Source organism: Chelonoidis abingdonii, chromosome 7, assembly GCF_003597395.2.
Source record: "Chelonoidis abingdonii isolate Lonesome George chromosome 7, CheloAbing_2.0, whole genome shotgun sequence".
Taxonomy (NCBI): Eukaryota; Metazoa; Chordata; order Testudines; family Testudinidae; genus Chelonoidis; species Chelonoidis abingdonii.
In genome coordinates this window covers 16,656,035-16,680,315 of record NC_133775.1, presented here as the reverse complement: position 1 = coordinate 16,680,315, position 24,281 = coordinate 16,656,035, and the positions used below count along the sequence as shown (strand labels likewise).

The window sequence follows — 24,281 nt, the reverse complement described above, 5'->3', positions numbered from 1 at the left end:
TGACCATGGGAAGAGATCAGCTGTCCCTTATTATTTATTAGTAGTAGAATTACGGCAGCACTCTAGGATCTAGCTGAGATCTGGGTCCCATTCTGCTAGGCATGATACAAACACATAGTAAGAGACTGTTCCCAAACTGCTTACGGAATATATGGCCCAGACCGACAAAATGTAGGAGACGAAACAGAAGCAAAGAAAGGGGAGATGACTTGCCTGAGATAATGCAACAGGTCTGTGACAGAACTAGGAATAGAACCCAAGCTTCCAGACTCCCAGCTGAATGCCCTATCTAGTGGACTACTGCCTTGCTGCTTTTAGATCTTTCAGCAGTCTTTAATATATGTGATAAACAGATAAAGTTGACTCCTTTATGGGGCATGGCCAGGGTGAGTGGCTGTTTGTTCTTTTTGAAGGTCCTTTGCTCTAGAACTTGCTCTTGCTGACAATTCTTGAGAGCCTGTGCCAATTTATTATGGTTGCATTCTGCATTTCTGATTTCTTTTTCTTACTTTTCAGGCTTTTCAGTTATTGAATATAGTTAGTTGGAGGTGTGAAAAGTTTGGGACAAAGTTTGAAAGGGATTTTCTGGTCAATTGTATATTAGTTGATTTCATTTTATTTAATAGAGTCCAGGTACTATGGTAAGAACATAAGAATGGCCATACTGGATCAGACCAGTGGTCCATCTAGCCCAGTGTCCTCTTCCAACAGTGGCTGGGACAGAGGGAATTAATAGAACAGGGCAAACATTGAGTGATCCATCCCCTGTCATCCATCTTCTGGCAATTGGATCTTCTGGCAAACTACAGCATGGAGTTGTGTCCTTGAACATCTTGGTTAATAGCTATTGATGGACTCCATTAACTTATCAATTCTTTTGTGAACCCAGTTATAGTTTTGGCTTTCACAGTATCCCTTGGCAATGAGTTCCAGAGGTTGATCGTGCATTTTGTGAAGAAGTACTTCCTTTTGTTTGTTTTAAATCTGGTGATGGGTCCCCCAAAATTACTTGCAATATATACATTTCTGGATATACATATATTTCCTCTTGAAGTGTTTGCAAAGGGATTAGCTGAGTTTTCTTGTTTGTAGACAGATAATGTTTGGATTCCTGTGGGAATAAAGGGAGCCATCCAAAATACACAGGCCCAAGCTGCATTTATATCCATGTTCATCTTGGAGATTGATCAGTTTATTCTCACCCCACTTACAACAGCAGCTCTAGATGCTGAAGCTGGAGAAACCCCAAAAGACAGATTAGTGTTCAGCGTGTTCATGCCCACTAGAAGGGTATATTACCCATCGGGAGGACCACACCAAGGCCATTACATCTTTCACTCGACATGAAGATTGCCTGTCAGTCACCCAACATCACTCATTCTGAGAGACAGAACTATGAGGTGAGGCATGGACCTGGAGTGCTCTTAGTCAGAATTACTGTACCTGCATCCACAGCAAGCTTGCCAGTTGCCAAATGTTGCGTTAATCTTTCATGGAGTGTTTGTTTTGCTATGTTGAGTTTCAAGCAATTGATAGTGCCTTCATGAGCATTTCTCCTATCATGGTCCATTTTCCAATCAGAAGTGCTCCTAGGGTTGCATGGAACATGGGTAAGAGGAATTTTATCCAAGGTTGTTTAAATGTATGAATTCACAATGCTTTGGTGTGTACTGTAAACAATCTGTGCTACAGATGCATCTCTGGTGTTGAGACAAGCACTAAGGTCCTGTAGATTCCTCAGTGGGTCTACAGAATAACTACTCTTAGCTCTGTAATTACCTTCCCTCTCCCCTTCTGTTTTTAAATTGGGCCTCCTCATTTTTTCTATCTGTTGTTTAAGATAGTTAAGTTTTGTTACGTTTTATTTCATTTTATTTTCTTGTACATATCTGGCAGGTGCTAGAAAAACAAGCATCCAGAATCCTTTCTCTTACATTAGTGTAAATCCAGAGTAATCCCACTGGTAGAGTTACACCATTGTAAGCAAGAAGAGAATTTGGTTTGGTTTTGCTGTTTGTTTGTTTGTTTGTTCTTATATTAGATATAGCCAAATCTTCAAACTCCTGATGGACAAAAACCAAAAGATTCTGTGGTTAAGATAAGCACGTTTCAAGTAAAAGAAGATGCTGCTGGAATTTACTGAACATAAATGTGCCTCATTCCAGTTTGCACTTGCAACACACGTACTTTGTGAAGTTGACTTTCTGTAGTTAAAGTTACCAGTTCTAATATACCCTTACAGTCACCTACAGTACTGGAGCCTTGAAATTCCACGTCTGGCAAGAAAGAAGCTGCGCTTTTTTTTTTTTGTTTTTTTTTTTTAAAACAGGATCTCTGCTACTTAGTGGATTTCATCCCGCAGACAAGCAATTCTCCACCAGGCCGAACAGAATTGTAAGGCTCCAGGCTGCAGTACAACATATCACTAATATCTGACAATCATCTGGACTATGTAATCGCTCAGCTTGCCTGTTTTAGTACAATTAAGTGTTGCAGTCTTTTTTAACCTGGTAATTAACACAGTTCTAGTGAACCCTGAACTTACAAAGTTTCCAACAGAAACATGTATATTAATAAAAGATATTCTTTTAGCAAAAGCTGTTCAGCCTACAGAAGATGCCAAAGGTACAATACAGATACATTAATGTTAACTCAGTTAAGGCATAATATAAAGTATGCTTTACTAAACGTAAGCTGGAAATCTCATGAGGACAGACTTTCTTGCAAAGTTTTCAGTACTTTCCTTTATTTCTTATTGAGAACACTTTAAAAACAGTCTTTCCAGCACTGTTACCTGATTTTTCTATCCCGTCCTGGGCAGGATAAGGAAATTCAGGATTTGAGAACACAAATTTGAGATGTATTGAAACGTGCAAATTCTGCAAGTTTGGTTTGACTGAGCAAAGGTTTGAGCTGACTGTGTTTCTTCTGAAATGGAGATCCTGTTCCTAAGGGCAAATCTTGCCCTCTCCTTCTGTGTCAGGGAGGACTTTAAATGCAGCAAATTGTGTGCAATTCTGACGTGCAGCAGACAGATTGGATAGAATGGGAGCTTATGCAGGGGGTTTTGCACCCCCTGCACACTGCAGATTCTGACTCTGAAAAGGTTCCTTCTGTGTCCTTGTGCAGTGGGGTGTTTGGGAAGTAGACCCACCATCTGTTCACTCTGGGTATGAGGCACAGGGTGATTATTGCAGTCTCAGCAGATCTGCACAGCAACTTGGGGAAATGACTCTTTCCTTTCTTTACAATCCCATAGAATCTCCCTTCACCAAGCCCAGCTGTTTAAGCTGAGCCTAAGAGGGTGGATTTAGCCCCAGTAATTTTGCTGTACCACCTGCTGAATAATATTTGAAGAACAGTCTTCCAAATCCTTATGATTGATCCTTAAACTGTTATGCTTACATGTGTACATTATAGGGCTTGACTTATTGGAAGTTCAATCACATCCAGTTACCTGGGGTACCTTTCAGATTGTGGGCAATGATAAACTTGATGCTGTTCAGCTGGTGGTGGTGGAAGAACCACAGCATGGATGGATCATAGTTCGAAGTACACTGTATCACAGATGGGCATGAAGGCGTGTGAACTGTCTTGATGAATTGATTATTCAATTTTGAACAGGTTGCTTAACTTTGCTTTTCACAGTGAGCTTCCCAGAACAAAATACCAACCCTCCTATACCCCAACCGATTCCTTGGGCCAGGTTTCATATTTTGTTTCTTTTTCAGATGTTCTGGATAAAATAGCTAAAGTTCCCTGAAACTGTAAGAACCTGTAAGATTTGTGATTACTATTTGATTCACCTATCCCTCCAGCTCTCTGAAACTCTTAAATCCGGCCTCATTTTAGAGATGCACCTGAATTGGAACCACTGATCTGAACATCCCTGAAATCTGAGAAAGTGAATTAGAATCCCAAATCTGAAAACTTTGCAACACAGGTTCCCCAATAATCTCACTGTGAAGAACTGATGTTAGCAATGCATATGCTGCCTCTCCTGAAGCTTCAGTTACTTGCTTCCAAACATACATCATTAAATTCATAGAACCCTTTCAAACACATGCCCGTTGTGCATTTCTAGACACAAATGTCTCTTTAGTAGAGCTGATTGAAACATGGAATTTTTTGTCCCATGGAAAATTCTGATATTTCATCCCTTGTGTTCATCTTTAATTAGATAAAAAAAAATCAAAATATTTAAAAAAATTGTGCAATGAAAAGTTTTGAAAAATTATGGTTCAGAATGAAACTTCCCATTGAAACACAATGTTTTAACATTCACAAATAAAAATATTTCTTTTCTGCTTGTTGACCCAAAATGAAACATTTAGTTCCTTATTGATGTTAATTTCAGTTTCTACCTGAGCCATATTACATTTCCCATGATGCACTGCAGTCTCTCTGGCTTGCTTAACACTGTTGTTTTGTTTGAAAATTTTCAACCAGAGCTGCTATGAACACATACCTCTTCCTTTATTCTGCTTCTGTTGCTGTGATATTAGTGTTGCCAACTTTCACTCCATGAGTGTTACCTCAGTACTTTTCAGGCTGCTTTTTATTACCCTGTTTCCCACAGACTCCAGGTGGCTGTTTCAGCAGCTGCAAATTTCTGGGCAATAAGAATACTCAGCCATATTCCCTTTCTCTCTGAAATACCCTTTGCAATGGAAGCTAGGAGGGGAGGCGGTGTAGGAGCTGCTGCAGTGGCTGTATTCTGCCTAAAGATTCCCCTATACGTGGGTTGGATCTGCTAGGCTTCCAGTTGTTTTGAAGGGCCCTCAGTCTGATCCAAGATCCTCCCCCTGTCCTAAGAGTTTAAAATATAAAACAGATGGATGACCAAACCAGACAAGGCAGCATTTCATAGGGGTTCAGGAGGAAAAAGAGGATAAGGGAAAATGATTCCTGGGAGATTGTTCATAGTGACTTCAAAGCATTCATTTTGTTAGTGTTCTGTGTTTATGGCAGGGGAAGGAGGGACACTATTATAGTTTTAATACTTCATTTTTGGGAAACTTCAGATAAGCAAATGGATTTGTCCAGTAATAGTTGAAGTATCTTTTTGCTCTAATAAAGGCCTGTTTAACAATCATGAACCTGTTTTAAAATATTTGAGGAGCTATTAATGCTGTTAAAAAAAAAAAACCAAACAATTCTTTGAGTTTGAATGATTCCTAGATGCATGCTGTCTTGTCCATTTGTGGTGTGCAGATCTTCATGGCTTCCAAACTGTCAATCAAAGTCAATAAGTATTATTACAATACAGTGTATCTCTGGAAAACATTATCATTTTACTACTTTGGGCCTAGTCTAAAACCTATTGAAGTGAACGGAAAGGGTCTTGTTGACTGCAAGAGGCTTTGGATCAAGCCCTTACCCACTGGAGTAGAAGCTTTGTGTCATGGCTGCGCAGATGTTAAAACTTTGTTGGTGATTTATGTTGATAGAAACAGCACATGGTAACTCTCATCCTGCATTTATATAACGGGAGGCAAAGGCTTCAAATTCACAGTTAAAGATCTCAAAGATGGAGTTCGTTTTCAGCATGGTGATAGTGATGCAACCAAGGACTATGCAATCTTCAGAATCTTTGATGGAAGGTACAGGTTTCTGATTAACATCCTCCCTAAAGATGACAGTGCACCATTTCTGATGAGCAACATTGTCTTTCAGCTGGCAGAAGGGGACACAGTCCTCACAGAAAAGCACATGTTAATGTTGTCTGATTTTGACCCAAGTCATTATTATATTATCTGCAAGATAACCAAGCCACTCAGTGCTGGAGAGATTATCAAGACACACTTTCCAGGTGGACCAGTAGAATGCTGATGGTCTCTGAAAGAAACAGTCAATTTGTATTACTCAACAATTGAATAACTAGTAACTTTTTGAGATAGGTAGCTTTTTTAAGGATAATGAACAGCTATATAAAACATACTAGGTATATGCCCCACACTCTAGGATACTACTGTGGTGGGATGGGACTACCAGTTAATGGAAGGGGAGAAAAGCCAAGGATTGTTTTCTGAAAACTATTTGTGCTGTATCTATTGTATTTTCAAGGTATTCCTGTGTCAACCTTCTTGCAAAGGAATGTCTTCCATGGCCTTATTTACTATCACCATCTTGGAGGAGAGATTTTTCAAGACTCATTTGATTTCATCTTATCTGACAGTCAGGAACCTCCTAACCTTTCAGATACTTAAGTGAGTATGGCTAGCTTTTTGACTATGGTCCAGCATGCTGTGATGGTGGTGGGTGAGGGGGGAAGCCCAGAAGATATAGTACTGCATAGCAAGGAACTATGTGGATGATGGGACTTTTGTAACAAATGTCTTGCTAAAAGCTAACGTTATACTTCAAGAGCCTGATTCTCATCTCATACTTGTGGAAAATTAGTTTTTACTGCAGTGAAATCAATGGAATTACTCCTGATTTGCACCAGAATTAAAAAGATCAGGAATACAATTAAAGATTTAGCTATTAGTTCCCTCTCATGTTTCCTTTGGAAGGATTGCACAAATAAAATAAATGAATAGAAATATCAAGGTATTGGAAAGCACAAGATAAATGGAAAATTGTATTTTTCATTTCCAAACATGTTTTACTGTTAGCAGCAGAGCAGAATTCTCTAGCTGCTGCTGATCAGATTTTATGGTCTATGTTTCCAAATTTTTCAGTTCTTTTGTAGACTGTAATGATTCATGTTATGCTGGTGAAAGACCCGTTGCCAGAGGAAGTTCCTGGGACTACCAGACAACTTGTTGTCAGAGAAACTAAGATTGCACACATCACAAAGAATCACCTCCACTTTACAGACACCAAGTCCCCAGAGAATCAGCTTATGTACATGGTTACTAAATCATGTTTCTTTCCCTCTTCTCCTGGGTATGTCTGAAACTGATGGGCTAAATTAGACTTTATAAGCCAATTAAGAAAAGATCTAACCTTTTCCCCCTCTTACAGAATTTATATGTGATGAAGCTAATTTTCATAGACAGCATGGAAAGCTATAAAAAAGATCCTGCTATTTCTATGCTGACATCTTTCACTCAGGTAAACTGGAATATTTTAAATACTAGAAATTATGTAGTGCTGTTTTGAGTGGGATTTAAACAGTGACTAGTCATGATGCTGTCCAACTTCAGAGGGCTGGATTTCACCTGTAATGAATGGTACACTGGATGCTACTAAACAAAGTTTTGCAGCTTGGTGGTATTTACCTAAACGATGATACATGCAGTGTACTCAGAAATACCGGGGTAAATTCACTCCAGGTTGTAAGTGTATAATATTTTTTAAAGGCACTCATTTTACCGAATCAGATCTTTTGATTAAAGTAGGCATTGGGGGAAGATTTTCCAGTTGGATTTGGACACCTAAATCTCCTTTGATTATGATGTTTTCATTGTTTCTATGATCACGCAGTGGGTCAAATTCCCTTGTTTCAATGGAGTTACACCAAGGATCAGTTTGGCCCAGCATGGTTGCAATAAGTCCCAATGATCCTGAGTGGTTTCCTTCTTGATAATGTTTCAAAAACATGCAAATGCTCTGCTGTATATGTACATCAAGAGGATCTTGCCAGAAGAACTGCTTGATTGCATTCATTTTGATTACAGTAAGAGGTTGATTTATGATGAATATGCCAAGTGAGTCAGGGTGCAGTGGTTTTCACCAGTGCCACATCTTGCATTATGTTCTCCATCCATAACTCAGGAAATGAAACTTGTGAGGTCTATGTGATACTGTCACGTCTGTTTCCCACAGCATGCTGTAACACATTTAAAACTGGCATACATGCCTCCAGAGAGAGAGAGTGGTCCTGACCTACTGTTTGTACAGTTTGAGTTTTCTGTTAGTGACCAGCACGGACGAATAGTGGCTGGACTCAACTTTAACATTGCAGTGATGCCTGTGGATGATGAAGCACCTGAGGTATTTATCAAATATCCTAATTATCTGTCGACATGATGCCTTCCTAATGACTTTCCACTGTACAGCTCTAGAGTAAACAGGAGAGTTGAGGGATTTGAATCTATGACAAAAAGGATGATTATTCAAGTGTGTGCTGGTTTTTGCTTGTGGTGCTTCAAATATTCAAACCAGTCAACCAATATATTTTTTTGCTTATTTTATGAGGATACATTCCTTTGCCCCATACAATTGTTGCCTGACTTCTTCCTGTGAATTGAGGTACTTCCAGCATTCAGTCTGAAGCTGTAACATAATTGTTCGCATGCAGCTCTAACTTCCCTTGCTCCACTTTTAAAGCCTTTCCCATTCAACATAACTTCTTCTTGACTAAAAAGAACAGCAGTCCTCCATGATAGGGGAGGGTGTTTCTGCTCTCTCTGCATTGGGCTTATTCTGTATTAACATCTTTTAGCCAGAGGTGGGACCCAGCAAGTCCTGTTGGAGCACTGCTTCTTGTCCAATTTAGTGAGTTTGCAATGACTGCTAAGGCATTGTGAAGCATTTTGTCTCCCATTAAGCTGAGACCATTACTGCTGTGATTCTTCTGCCTCTTGTTGGCCTAGGCAGTGAAAGGATGAGAATGGGATGTGAATGCAGGACCCTATATGCCAGGACAGTGGTCTGGTACTAACTGGCAAATGAGTCATTCCAAAAGCTGTATGCTTGGACTTTCCAGTGTGCTTTCATTCTTTTGAACAGGCTAAACATTTTCTGGTCCTATTAGTTGGAATTATTCACTGAATTTGCTCCATCTATATTCATGCTCCTGTTATGTGTACTTTCCACAAATGTTTTAGCAAATGTGTTCACTGGCAGGCGTGTTCAGTAAAACAGGCAACTCTGTCAGTATTAGAGAATGTCTGTGGAAAGTGACTTTTAAGAACACACTTGGAACCAGTTAAAGCACTCCAGTCAAATAACTGAGTCTTTCCTTGATCTGTTTGTCCAAGGCAACTGGAATTTAGAATATTAAATACAGTGAACTACTCATGAACAATCTACAAACCAAGAATTATTTGCAGGAAGTATTTGACAAGTAATTATGAAAGGTGGATGCTTTATTAACAGAAAGAGGCAAAACTCATTAAACTATTCAAGCAGTTCTAGTCACTGGCAAGGTTTTGATCATATTCAGAGTAGAAGATGATCACTGATAATATTCCCAAAATAACAGTCAATGTTTGTTAACATTAAGTTTAATTAAAGCTTAGTCACTTTCATTGCTGTTTTTTCTTTGAGTTTTTACTTCAGGCCCCTATTCGTTAAAACTAATACAGTTATCTAATATGCATTTGTGCTTCGGGCCATTCTCTGATCTCAGTCTCCTTCACCTAACTATGCCCTTTGTGGCAGGACACCACCTTTACCTTAGCGGCCTCAGCATTTCTCCCTTGTGCAGTGGGGTTGATGGAATAAATCAGTCCGACTCTGGAGGGTTTTTTTCGCCCTCACTCTGGCTTTATTTCCCCCTATTTACATGATTGGCCACAGGGTTATTCCAAGGAGTTATCTTAAGCAAAACATCGCCCCCACCCCAACTCACAATGCAAACAGAAATACTTTCCCCTGCCCCCTCTTCAGGGCGTTATCTTACTACGCTGGCTTCTAGTTACCCGACCTATCCCAAGCAGCTGTTAACTTTCTTTCCCTATAGGGAGGAGAGACAGCCTTCCACGAGGACAAGCCTTTCCTTCTTGCTGCCAGTGCCTCTGCTGCAGCTTCTCTCATAGCTCTCCCCTCCTTTCTCTCACCCAAAGAGAGGTTTTGAAAGGTCACTGGCAGCCCTTAACTGGACTCAGGTGTCTGATTATCCTGAGGTAACCTTTTTTCCACTCATAGGTCACAGGGCCTTCACCATTCTAGAGCTGATATATCTGCCTTCCACCAACCGGAGCAGCCACCATGGATATGAGCCACATACAGCCCCTCAAACTGGTCCAGGTTACCAAGGTGCTGGGTCGGCTGGGTTCGCAGGGCCAGTGCACCCAGGTTCATGTTGAATTCATGGATGACACCAGTAGATCCATCATCCAGAATGTAAAGAGGCCTGTCCATGAGGGGGATGTCCTGATGCTGCTGAAATCTGGGCATGAAGCAAGGAGATTACGCTGATCTGCGTGCTGCAGCTCAATGGCAAGCCTGATGTGACTACCATTTCTGATTTCCTCTAATGAAGAGGCGACAGTTCATACCTACTCCGCTTGACTTAATGAAGGGGAATGTTGTGTTTCAGAGACTAAAATAAAGGATTTTTTTCTAGTTAAAAAAAACCCCAAACCACTCTCTTATCTCTATGTCAAGACTGACTTTGTCACACCTTCCAACCATCGATAAGCCCTGAAAACCACCACAGTGCAAAGAAAAAGGTTCATGTCCATTAGAAAAGTCTCTTTGATAGAGTACTAGGCCATAATTTTTAGCAGCTTAAGTTACGACTCAAAGATTTCTGGGCAAACGCATCTAGACCTTCCTTAGTTGCTTTGTCTGTTATTGAAGCAAGGGGGAAAGCTCTCTTCCTCCTAAAGGAAAGTTACTTTTCTTCATAAGCTTCCTCATATCTCAGTGGATAGTCAGTGGTTTTCTGTAGCCCGTGTGCTGTCCCACTATTTGTTTATAGGGACGTAGAGACAGCAAACTTTTCTCAGGCAGGTAGATAGAGAAAGCTTTTTATTCTTGTTGGAGTTTGAGGAGAAGAGAGAGAGAGACTAAACGTTTTTACAGTATCTATCTATGGTTTTACTCACTGAAGTGGGCAGTATTTTATGAGCAATGTATGGAAGCAAACATGTTCTTAAATTGGTTTTCTTCCTGCTGTTTGATTCACAGCGCCAGGTCAGAAATATTATAACTCACCTGCGAGTGCTAACTACCTTTCATCAAGCTATAGTGCTATTGAGTAGACTTGCAACCTTTTTAGTACAAGCTTTTCACGAGAGGGCTGGAGAGAAGGTAACTCATGCCAAGTAGATTTTGGAAGTACTGTTAAGCTCTAAAACAGGGACTCTTGGGACCAGTGAATCCTACTGATGTGAACGTCAAGCCCCAAAGCCTTCCCGAGGAATAAATGATGTTATCTGCAACCACATGTTCCTCACTGACCTTGTCTCTCTGACATGCTCTTTTCCTGTCTACTTTCTTAAGGATGGCTTTGTCTCCTTGTCTTTTATTTTGCTGGTTTGCTGTTAGTTTGCTGTGGAGATGGTTGTGAGTTTCTGTGGTATGACACATCCACGTGCTGCAGACAGCAGATGCAATTACTCGTGCGTAGGGAGCTGGGAGTAGAACTTAGGTGATTCAGTTCCAAACATACAGGCCTCCACCACTGAGTGTAAGGAGAACTCATAGCTGGAATTAGTAGTAAGTCACTTTATCATCTCCATGGATGAGCCACTACAGGGCAACAACACCTCTACTCATACACACAAAGTGAAGACATCCCGGTAGTTATTGATGTCTTTGTTTCATTGTTTGACCGTAGGTTTGTGTATGGAGGCTTCTTTGCAGGGCCGGCTCCAGGCACCTGCGCAGGAAGCAGGTGCTTGGGGAAGCCAATGGAACAGGGCAGCACATCCAGGTCTTCAGCAGCAGGTCCCTCTTGGAGGGAAGGACCGGCCACCGAATTGCCACCAAAGAATGAAGTGGCGTGGTAGAGCTGCTGCCTAAGTGCCGCCAATTGTGGCTTTCTTTTTTTTTATTTTCTTCGCCCGCTTGGGGCGGCAAAAATGCTGAAGCCAGCCCTGCTTCTTTGGGTTGGGAATCCTTGGGTGTTTTGAGCCTGTCTGCCTGCAAAGGAAGAGGAGACTGTTTAGCACTTCTGTGAGGGTTTTAGAACTTATTTGAGGGGCTTTGAAAGCACAGAAGGACCGTATGTGCTGATCCAGATTCCAGGCAGGGTTGGACAAGCCACCTAGTTAAATAAGATCACCTGCACATGTGTTCACTTGTCTCTTATATCAAACTGAGATGTGCTTTTGTGCAGTTAAGAAAAGATTGGTTAAAGACACTTCTGCCCAAACATTCCTACTATGCAAGGAAATGTAGTAGACCACAATATCCTCCTGCTCAGTTATGGAGCTTACTCTACTGTCTAAATGGCCTGTATTTTTTTGCTTAGTTGGTTTTTAATATCTAACTATGCTTCTCCAAGAAAAGTATAGGTCTCATCTGATTGCTAAAACAGGTGGTGTTTACGTGATTAAAGCAGAGATGGGCTGTCATGGTTCTATGTGGGTATAACATTGAAAGCTGTCTCCACCCCTGTCACAGGACAGCAACAATAACTAGACCCAGTACTACCTTCCCCATATCCATGTGGTGTGATAGCACCATCTGAAAGTTAACATGGGCAATGAAGGTGGGTTTCTTTCTGGTGAGACGTGGATGAAATCTGGGAGGCAGACTCTGAACCTGGACTGAGAGTGGTTGCAGATCAGTAGGAAATCCAATATAGACACTCCTATGCCAAAGTCTGTCTTTGAAATACTTGTTAGTTGCTGACATGTTGAACTCATTATTTTCCTGTATATATTATTTTGCTATTCCCTATAGTGCCTCTGTGCATTTTGTGAGTTCATCACTGTTTAAGATTTTCACCAATCATTTGACAGAGGAAGGTGCCAGTTTCTTCATCTCTGGGGAGAATCTAATGGTGTCAGACTTGGACACCAGGGATGATCTTCGAATCCAGCTGAAGATATGTCCTCAATATGGGCACATTGAACTGTATGGACTCATTATGCAGGAAGGAGATATGTTTACCCTTGAGGATTTGCAGTCTTACAAAGTCAGGTAATGCGTTTGGGTTCCACCTTTTATTTATTTATTTATTAAATGAATCTCTGCATTGCAAATAATGTTTCCATTTCAAAAGAATTAACAATGGTTCTGTTTCTCCAATAGAAATTTTTTGGGGAAAAAATCATGTCATTAATTTTAGGGTGCATTTAGAAAACAGGGCTATCTAAATTGAATACTGTCCAAAAATATACATGACTAGGGGTGTTGGGTTCTTCACCTATTAGAGGTGAGGACATAAATGTCTTTTACATCATGTCATGCAAGATATTTTCATAATTATGCGCACATGGGATTTTTTCTTTATTTATATTCACTAGTGAAGACAATTGTGATTCATGTCATGGACTCATCTCTGTCGCTTACCTCTCAACCACTGCATAATGATCATGATTCAGATCCTCAGCTGGCATAAATCAGTGTAACTTCACTGAATCCAATGGAGTGATGCTGTTTTATGCTGGCTGAGGATCTAGACCGATATGCTAAGATTAAACAGAAGCATCTCAGAGGATCATTTGTAAGTGGTGGGCATTGATAGACCTTAGTCCTCCCCCCTCAGCACCTTCTATTTATAGATTTCTAATTTTCACTACTTAATTAATCACTTTTCATTATAATTATGTTAAAAGGTACCAGCATGATGATTCAGAAACCCTTGAAGATATAGTCATATTTTCAGCAACAGATGGATTTAACACTGCAGATGGAGTGTTAAGAGGGCAGGTAATAACAAATTCAGCAATGTACTCTACTGAAATGTAATTGGAAAGTATTAATCACATATTGGTTACTTTAGCTCGACTAAGTAGATTTTTAATTTTCATCAATCTTTTTACCAGATTTCCTGGAAAGATTTCTGCTTAGGCTGAGTCTGACTCCTGGATGAAATGTCTATAAAATGACTCCAGAGTTATTAATGACTAAGGCTCTGATCTTGAAAAGACTTATGCACATGCTTAACTATACACATTAGATGTAGATCTTCTGAAGTTAATAAGACTGCTTACCATGTGTGTCTACCTAAGGATGTGCATAAGTCTTTGCAGAATCAGGAGCCTACCTATAGACCAAAATGGGAAAAGACACTTTGGTTTTCTCTCGTCCGAGTAGCTATTTTCTCCTGCTATTGAACTGTCTCAAATCCTGTGTAATAGACGCAGCTACCTCTTTAAAATCACGGTAGAAATTTACCATAGCCCTTTTAAAATCTTTGAGCACGTAAATGCAGTTGCACTAGGAGCCCAGTTGGCATTTCAAAGGGAGTCTTGCCTAAGTAAGGAGTGCAAGATTGAGTGGTTTGGTGACTGTTAGTCTATGCTTTGTTCTCATGCAGATAGATTTCCTTTACTGTATTTCTACAAAACACTACTTCATTTGTGAAGTGAGAAAATAGATCACATGATGTAATCCATCTTCCTTCCTTGGGGAATCTATAGAACAATGAACTTTGGAGTACTGAGTTCTGAATAAAGCTGTTGGAATTTTCATAGAAAATTTCAATTTGTTGGCAGAAATTCAAAATCAGAAAAATTGTGGATGAAGAGTGAACTATTTCTGTTTGGAAATGCTGTCACAGAGCCTCATGAGGACTTGTAGATCATGTGTCTCATACTCACATTCTCCTTTATAGGCCAGGCTCCCTGGTTGGACTACATATCCCACGATGCACCATGGAATCCCCTTTTGGAGGGAAGGCCCACCGTGGTGGGGAAGTTCACCATGGGAGATGTAATTTGGCTAAGGAACCCTGCCCACAGAGGAGAATAGGGATAAAAGTTAACCAAACTGCAACTCACATGAGTCACCATGGCAGCACAGCCAAATTTAAATATTTAGGTTTTTGAGCATTCTTCCCCCACATCAGCTCCACCAATGAAAAATCAAAATTTTTCTGTGGAAAACACATCCTTTCATGAAAAACTTTGTTCAGTTGAAAAACCCATTTTCTGTTGGACATTTTTTTGAATGGCTGTAGGTCTGAGTTCCATAAGTAATGTTAAAGTTTAATATTTTATCTGAGAAGCTAGATGCCCAGACATAGATGAAGGTGGAGTTAAGCCTGAGAGAATATACCATCAGAGTGAATAAAACAAATGACAACATTGTAGTTTAAAATAAAAAACAAATGTTGGGAACCCAGGAATTCAGAACTGAGATAAAATGTATAAGCAACCCAAACCTCTTGCCACCTCCTCCCCTAAATTCTCTTCCCTGGTCCCTACCTCATCCTTCAATAAAAGGCTAAAGTGTTGAAGGAAAGGGAGGTAGAAAATAAGTCTTAAAATGGAAGTGTAGGCTCACTCATAACTATTGCATCTCAACCAATTGCTCCATAACATGAAATAGTGTTTGTAACCTTCTCTGCACTGAGTTTGCTATTCAGGATGCTAATAGAAATGAGAGATTTACATAATAGCTCATTAAGATGTTTTTGGTGGTTAGATTCTAAAGAAAATATTTAATTTTTTTATTTGCACTCTAATTGGAACACATTTTGTAGGATTTCATCTAACTGGGGAAGCTACCCAGAATTCATTACATCTGTAGTTGGTTGGGAACCAGCACCACCGATGTCCAAAGTTACTGATAGATACCAGTTCCCAGAGAGAGACTCAGATGCTAAACATTTGACCATAACAATTAGAATAAACAGCAGCTGATAACCGTTATGGATCAAATAACCTTCCCAGAGTGTGAAATGTGCTACATAAATATATTTGAGAGGCAGCAGTTTATTACTTGCTTGTTAGATGAGCTCCTCCATATGAGTGATAGAGGAAATAAGGTGGTTGTTAGAATAAAATCTAGGCCAATACTGCTTTTTGAACTTTGAACTATAAATGAAAATCTCTCTCCTCTTTCTCCCCTTCTCATTCTTTCAAGATTATACCAGTTAATGATAAGCCCCCAGAACTACAGGCAGGATTAAAATCAAGACTGGAGTGTCTGGAGGGAGGACACATTATCACTTCAGAATACCTTTATGCAACAGATGCTGATAGCGATGACACAAAATTGATGTACATGATTGCTCATCCTCCAGTGCATGGAGTGATTCAAAAGAGAGGATTCATGGTGGATAAATTCTCTCAGCTGGATGTCACTCAGAGATTGATCACTTACATACATACTGGTAATATACAATTTTGATTTTCAGTTTGCTTGTTCTTTAGTAAGCGCTACCTCTTTATTTTTTTTATTACTAAATGCCATCACAACTATGGATTATTGTATTATGGTCTGTTTCTATTTGTTTTTTATTATAAGCCTTCTTATCAAGAGGTTTATAACTCTGTGATTTAAACTTGCTTGAGGCTGGAGCCTGTTGTCAAAGAAGATTTGGCTGTTTCCAACTGGTTTGTTTGGATTTTGGTTAGGTTCAGATTCCCCTCCTGAACTCCTATTTTAGGGCCAGATTGTGCTACGGTCTTTCACCTTGACTTCAGTGCATGTTTGTGTAGAGACATACCATCACAACAGCTTGACGCAGGTATCTCATAGGTGTCTGAAACAAACATTTAATCATCTGCTAATGTGGGTGATTTGAGACAGTTTGTTGAGCCCTAGACCTGCCCTGTGCCACTTGCACTGAGTTACCTGGGCACTACAGGATGAGTTAAGGGTGGAATAGCTGCCTGAATTGTCCTTCTCTTTGCTGTTTTGAGTTAAACCAATATTTAGAATGTTAAATTTTCAGTGAAATTCTCTCCTGCACTTTTCTGATTTTACTTTAAAACGGTGTTTGTAGATACTGAGTATTAGAAGAAATCTCCTGCAACCTTCTTTCTTGTTCAGTTTTGGTTGCAGTAAAGAACATCAAAAGACTGTCTTTTAAAATACTATAATTACAGTAGGAAAAAATCCTTGTTTCTCACTGGGTTTTTTTTTTTTGTTGCTTTTATGTCCATATACATTATCATTCAATTCCTCCTGCACAGCAGCAAGAATGCTCCTGTTGTACAGATTTCAAGCACAGCAGATTATTGTTCATGCCATCAGCCTGGAGAAGAGAACTACTTCAATACATTCATCTTTCTTTCAAGTTCAAAACCACCTGCTTTCCCTCCTCCCCCACCCTGTGACTGTAGCAGCCTTTGCGATGGAAGACTGCTTTCTCTGTTGCTCTGCTCTTTTTCCCAAGAACCATGCTATTCATCCTATAGGCAGAATGGACACTCAAAATATTGCCAGTTTGCACACTAGCATTCTGTGTGCTCATCTTGGTGGATACTGTTTTGTCAGTAGATATGTCCTAGTGATTGTTAAATAATATATCTCCATTAAGATCAGCTGCAGCAACCCTTTATGGAAGTAGGGGTCTTTTGTGTTCTCTTGAATTTTCTGACACTGTCTTCTATGAGATCCCTTAGTTGTTGGGATTTTTTTTAGCTCTTTTGTTTTCTTAAGGATACAGCTGTTTTTAAGAATATTGGCCTGTCTAAAAAGAAAAGCTGTAACCTGTCAGTTAATAAAGCCCACCCAGTCTAAAGAAATGAATTCTGCTTATATACTGCTATTATTTTAGTACAGTATGGTACATACAATTTTTTTTCAAGGATGGGCAATAAAATTTTTCCCCTTATAATGCTTTCTACACGTGGCACTTATTGCCTGTTGTACTAAACAGAAGACTTTTATTATTAAAAGGATTTGTGCACTGCACAGGGTTCGATGATCAGATTTCCAGCCTCCTCACAGTGGACTGTGTTGTGTAGGGTAGTTAAAAATTTTCTGTTGAAACTGATTGTAAACAGAAAACTAGGTTTCTGACCAAGTGACTTTTTTATTTAAAAAGTATGTGTGTTCTGTAGAAAATTTAGACTTTTTTTGCCAAAACACTGAACTATTTCAATTTTTAGATACCTTTTTCAGTATTAGAATTTCTGCCACAAATTCGAACATTTCTTTGGAAAGTTTAGATGAAAAGAATTTTGGAGGGCATCTGTCAAAATCATGTGAAGGGACACAGTGAGAACACATTTTTTTGATCAGCTCTAGTACCTGTTATATTTTAGACATTCCTGACTCTATTTGTTTTCTTGCAGCTCTAGACCATTACTGAGAAACCAGACATCTGAGGTATGTTCCTGGCTTTGTCACAGACTTCCTGTGTGACCTTAGACCTATTTTTTTTAAGTATCTACTAATTTTGAGTGCATCCATTTTTGGGGGGGCAGGGGTTCAACTTGAGACCCTTATGTCCTGACTGAGAGATTGAGCACCCACAACTTCACTTTAGTCAGAACTGTGGGTGCTCAACATCTCTGAAAGTCAGAGAAAAACTAGCTGATGATATTGAAAGCTTAAGCCTTAAACTCTTTGACTCTGTTCTTCCATTTGTAAAATGGAAATGATAAGACAGGACTTCCTTACCTGACAGGCTTGTTGTGATGTTTAGTTCATTAAAGTATGCAAAGAGCTTTGAGCGCCTCACACTGACAACGCTATGAAAGGGATAATACTGTGCACTATTTCACATGTTATTCTAGTATTAACTTTCCAGTAATATAGCTTACAGGTTTGCTATGTGGGAGAGCATTAAATGGCACTACTTAGGGGTTTGTTGGGCTGGTCTTTTAAATTCAATGGCTGTTATGAGACTGAATTTTATTTGACAGCCAAATCTAAAACATTTCCAAATGCACACAAGTTCCTTTGTTTTTTTGATCCAAAGTCCTCGGCCTTTGAAGATACTTGATTGATTTATTGTTTTTTCAAGGAAAGATCAGATGATCTTTTGTGCTCTTCTTGTATGCTCTCCTGTGAGTGTGATTTCAGTATCTCTATTCTCTGTTTCTTTCTAGGAGGTGAAATAGGACATGGCCTTTGTGACGACAACTTGACCCTCATTGTCTCAGATGGAGAGGCTGGTACAGTGGATAGTTGTTATTTTAATAAAGCTCTCCCTCCACCATTATCTCTTCACACCACTCTCCCAGTCTGTGATCTGAACATCAGTCCTCCCCATCACCAACCAATGTCCCACCATTCATCTGGGTATGTTTACTAACCGTTTCACATTTCAGTGTATTCAATTTGAACTACCGGACTATAATTTTTTCCAGATTATAATTCAGAAAATAGATTTCTCGCCCTAGTCTGATTTGGAGTTGCTGTGATGACACCAAAATACGCACCCAAAGCTTGGAAGTGCTGTGCTGTACTCCAGGTTGTATAGTTTTTCATAACACAGGATGGAGAGCTGTGCTGTCATAAATCTCATTGCACAGGACCCAACAGACATGGAATGCTTCTGTTCAGAGATCAGTCGTGCTACCAAAACCATTTGACAAATGGGTAAACTGAGCTATCTGCTGCTTTGCAGACAATGTAGTATTTGCTTTTTGGTTTGCCTCCATGCAATGCTCAAAAATTTGGATCCTTCACAATTAGGATTTAAATATAGACAGCATCTAATCCAATTTATCTCATTCACGTTGCCAGTGCAAATAACACCGACAGTTTGGAGAAAATACTTAATTTGGCTAAGTCTCTCTAGTTTACTTCTCAAAATATTAATCATTCTAAAGGCAACAAAAAACCCTATTCACAACAGGCATTAGGTGTCTATAACATTAATCTGCTTTTTCAAGTTAATTACAATAGGCCAGATACTGCCATCTTTAGGCAAAACTTGTGCTCAAGGCAATGGGAGTTTTCCTGAGTGAGGTCTGCAGGATCACGCCCAATTTTATTATTTGCCCTACTGTTTAACAGTAGCATTCCAACATGATTAAAAAATAGCATTTCAGCTCCTAAGTGAAATACAGAACACTGAGGATTAAATTGTGGACAATATTGTAGCTTGTGGCCTCTACTGCTCAGGTGATATGAAAGGGCTGGATTCTGGCTATAGCTGGGCAGTGGAGAATTCCTATTTGTGGAGAGGAACATGCTGCTGGTGTAAAGCTGCTGAAGCTGGCTCCTGTACCAATCACTACCCCAGTGAGGTAGGAGTGTGGTGCTCTGTCATGCTGAGTAATTTAGAGCCACCTCAAGGCTGCTCTAACAGATGCCAGGGCCAGGTGCACAGAAGTAGGACTCCAACCCACTATTCTGAGCAGAGTTTGGATTTAGGGCAGAATTGTGCCCTATGTCTTTAAGTCACTGTGCAGTAGTAGAGAATGTAGAGGTGGTAACTTGCAGTCACTGTCCCAGGAGCAGGCACTAGACCTGCAGCAGGCCCTGGAGGAGAGCATATACTGACAACTGCTTCTAAAACTTTTTAGTAGCTTGCAGCATGTGCTTTCCCTGTATGTCCATGCTCCCAGTGGATTTCTAGCATGGCTGTCAGCATTATGGCATCAGGGTCCTTCTACACAGAGGGAGCTCAGTGATAGGTACTGTGCGTATCCTCTGCATGGTCACACAAAATGGGAGAAGACTAACTCTTTCCCTCACCTTGTACATCTGAACAGGCTAAGTACAGTCTAGTCTTAAATGACTGCTCCATTTGGAAAACGTGTGAAGAGAATAGAGTAGGACAGGTTAGAAGTCAGAAAGCCTGAATGAGAATAGATGTAGAGACGAATTCAAAAATCCATGTCTGGATTTGAAACTTCGCAAGACTTTTGAGACCTTGTGCTCTTTGAGTCAGGTCCATCTGTAGACTAGAATTCATCAGAAATTACCCATGTCAATTCTGACTCCTGTATAATCCCATTCCCACTGACAGAAAGCACATATAAAAAGATCCCTCTGCAGTGAATCCTTTAAAACCACCAGATAAGAGCGGGTAATTAACTACTACGCTTTCATAGCCTAGATCTCTGGTAATGATTACTGACAATCTCCAGTTATAACAAGGGTGATATATGTTTAGTGCTGGAATGTTATGTTGTGCAATGGTGGTTATTCTGCTCACTTGCCAGGGAAATCATTCTCCTGTCTCTTTTTTTTTTTTTTTTTTTCAAATGAGTGCTTAAAGACATTCCTTTCAAAGATGTGTGGTGGCAAGTCACAATACCTCTGAGAATGGAAGGTCCGTAGCTCCAGCAGGAGGAAGAAACTTGAAAAAATGGAGTTGGTGCGGAAGAGTGAACAAGGTCACTGGTGACAGTGCTCCACTCCATCTGTGCAGGCACACTTTTAGCAGAAGTATTTCAGCAACATGACATTTTAGAACTCTCTTTAATTTGTCACATTATTTTAATTCCTTTTTTTGTTTTTTAAATCATTATTCATTTCTTTGCTTGCATTTGGTAATGAAACCCAGGCACCCCTGGGCTTAGTAATTCAACTTGGCTGACCCATTTAATGGAGAAATTAAATGCTGTTCTCACTGTTAACCCGGGAATCAGTTAATGCAGGAATCATGCTCCTCTCATGGGAGAAAGGAGCATAGTCTAGTGAGTAGAGCTGGAGAAGTCAGGGGTGCTCAGCACTTCTGAAAATCAGTTGCTAGGTGCCTTTAACTGAAATAAGGAAGATACCAGAATTAGTGGACATTTCTGAAAATGTTGACCTTAAAATCTCTGTGGCTCTGTTTCTCTTTTTGTAAAATAGGTATACAAATTACTTCACTTACAGAAGTTTAAGAGCTCAGTCCAGCAAAGCATGTAAGCACATGCTTAACTTTAAGTATGTGAGCAGCTCCCAGAGGGACTACTCACGTGCTTATAGTTAAATGTGCTTAAATGCACTTCTGGAGCAGGGTCTAATTTATTTCTGTTTATAGAAGGCTTTGAGAACTTTGGATGCAGGGCATGATAAAAGTGTAAATTAGAGTTGGTTAGAATTTTTTCATCAGTGTTTTGTTTGTTTTTTTTTATTTTGAATGGGGGGCTGGGGATCAAGCCACAATGTTACCATTTTTTTTCCAGATCTAGTACAAACTAGATAATGATACTAAATATAAAACTAACCTCACTGCAACAACAAGGTTCAGATAGCAAGCAAACAAAGATCAGGAAATTCAGAAAGTTTAAGATTTCTATTGCAGCATTAACTTGTACCATTGAATTGCATATTATAATACACAGGTAATTGAAATTACTCCTTCTGGAAAAATCCTACAAAATTTAAGCAGCAAAGAGTCCTCTGGCACCTTATAGACTAACAGACGTATTGGAGCATGAGCTTTCGTGGGTGAATACCCACTTCGTCGGATGCATCTTTTACAGATCCAGACTAACATGTCTACCCCTCTGATATTTTACAAAATTTAAGATTATCAGTTTTTAAAATTAAATTTTATGGATTTCTTTTTTGTGAAGAGATTAATTTTTATAGAGTCCTATTGATTTTCCTGTGTGTCACCATCCTACCTAAGATCAAAATTTGGACCACTGAACTTTTCTTCATATGACTTTTTTTTTTTCTTTCTGTTCCATTTCCCTGTTTCTAGCTTTGGCTTATTTTGAGTTATGCAAGCACAAATTTAAGGGGGGGAATTGTTTTTCATGTTTGTGGAGCTCAAAAATACCTGAAATGATACTAACTTTTCAAAGAGTTTTTACCTTTTGGACCACCATCAAATATGAGAAAAGTTCAGCCATGAAAAAGATTGTCTAAGCTTCTGTTTCCTGATTCTCCATTGCATTCCTTCAGTTGTCTGCCAATGTAACTCTGCTGAAATCAATGGAGTTTTATTCTGATGCAAACATCTGAGAATCAGACCCATGGTATTTATGAGTTGTTGGCTTTCAGTTCTTGAGAAGCGGCTGGGACTTCTCTATGATGATGGCATGTTGAAAAGGATGTCAGTTAAATCTGTGAATAACCACTGCTGGATGCCAGCAAAATGGGGAAGATTTGCTTTGATGTTTGTTTCTTTACACTGGTGTTTCTCCCAACCTCCCCCACATATACAGATGCACATCACCCTTTACCATCCCCTTTGAAAATTCTTGTTGAGTCCTTCTTCAACTATTCTACAGGGCATAAGTCCTTAGGGCCTGAGAAGTGCTGAGTACCGTCAATTCTCTGTGGCTTCATTGGGACTTCTGGTTACTCATTCAGTTTCAAAAACACTAGTTTGTATCTGTTGCTGTGCTCCCATTTTCCTTTCTGCAACCTCCCACTTGCTTTCAGCTCCATCTTGCCCCCTAGCTAACTTCCAAAGTCCCAGCTCTGGCTGTGTCATCATGTGCAGCTCCGCTTTTGTGCTGAGCTTCAGCTCTGTTCAAATTTTTTGTGCTCTTTTGCTTCCCTGGGGTGGTGGGGGTGCACTGTGTCCTACTCTGATTGTGGACTTGTATGTGGTGATGCAATCTGAGATGAGAAATCAGCACTCCTGTAGGATCTTCCAAAAGGGCAGAGTCTTAGCAGTGGGGAATTAGAGGCACACTGGATACTACAGTGATAGGTGTGCTACAAATGCCTAGCTAGATTGGCTGGAGGAGAAGGGTTCAGAGGGACCAAGTGGGGAGTCAATTCAGACCTCAGTCCCATAATAATATCGACACTAACTGGCACACTGAACTGTGCACAGTGCTACAAGTTTGTGGTTTCAAACTTTGCCAGCACTGTCAGAAGACCATTTAACCTCTGGCATCAACTAGAAATGGGCAAAGATACAAGACAGTGCAGTAGTGTTGATTAATGCATCCTGGGAGGATTTAGTGAGGCACTTGGCACTATACACCTAAGTGCATTAGCTGGCATGAAGACGCCACTTGGCGTGTCCAGTCATAAATATAAACCATATTTCTAAAAAAAAATTCAGGTCTTGCCCATATATTGTAGAATCATAGAAATGTAAGGCTGGAAGGGACCTTGAGAATCATCAAGTCCAGCCTCCTGTGCTGAGGCAGGACCAAGAAAACTAGACCATCTCTGACAGATGTTTATCTAACCTGTTCTTTAACAACTTCCAGTGATGGGGATTCCTCAGCCTCCCTGGGAGCCTAGTCCAGAGCTTAACTACCTTTATAGTTAGAAAAGTTTTCCTAATATCAAACCTAAATCTCCTTTGCTGCAGATTAAGCCCATTACTGCTTGAATGTTCTACCTTCAGTGGCCATGGAGAGCAATTGATCACTGTCCTGTTTATAACAGCCCTAAACATATCTGAAGACTGTTATCAGGTCTCCCTTCAATTTTCTTTTCTCAAGACTAAACTTGCTCAGTTTTTTTAAATCTTTCCTCATAGGTCAGGTTTTCTAAACCTGTTACCATTTCTGTGGTTCTTCTCTGTACTCAATCCTATTTGTCCACCTCTTTCCTAACGTGTGGTGCCCAGAATAGGAAACAATGCTCCATTTGAGGTCTTACCAGTGCTGAGTACAGCAGGACAATTACCTCCTCGTCTTACATACAACACTCTGATTAATGCACCTCAGAATGGTATTAGCCTTTTTTACAACTGCATCACATTGTTGACTCATACTCAATTTGTGATCTACTATAATCCCCAGATCCTCTTCAGCAGTACTACCACCTAGCCAGTAATTCCCCATTTTGTAGTTGTACATTTGATTTTTTCCTTTCTACGTTTAGTATTTTGCACTTGTTTGAATTGAATTTTATCTTGTTGATTTCAGAACAATTCTCTAAATTGTCAA

General features: G+C 39.9%; 1 protein-coding gene and 1 pseudogene across 1 annotated transcript; both read left to right on the top strand.

Moving 5' to 3' along the window:
- LOC116833776 (FRAS1-related extracellular matrix protein 1-like) overlaps positions 1 to 24,281 on the top strand; it is an 87,243-nt pseudogene that overhangs the window by 6,771 nt on the left and 56,191 nt on the right.
- Positions 9,882 to 10,221, top strand: LOC116833794 (small ribosomal subunit protein eS28-like). The gene has a single exon (XM_032795532.2). It carries the CDS (start codon positions 9,883 to 9,885, stop codon positions 10,090 to 10,092), a length of 210 nt encoding a protein of 69 aa, XP_032651423.1. The 5' UTR covers position 9,882; the 3' UTR covers positions 10,093 to 10,221.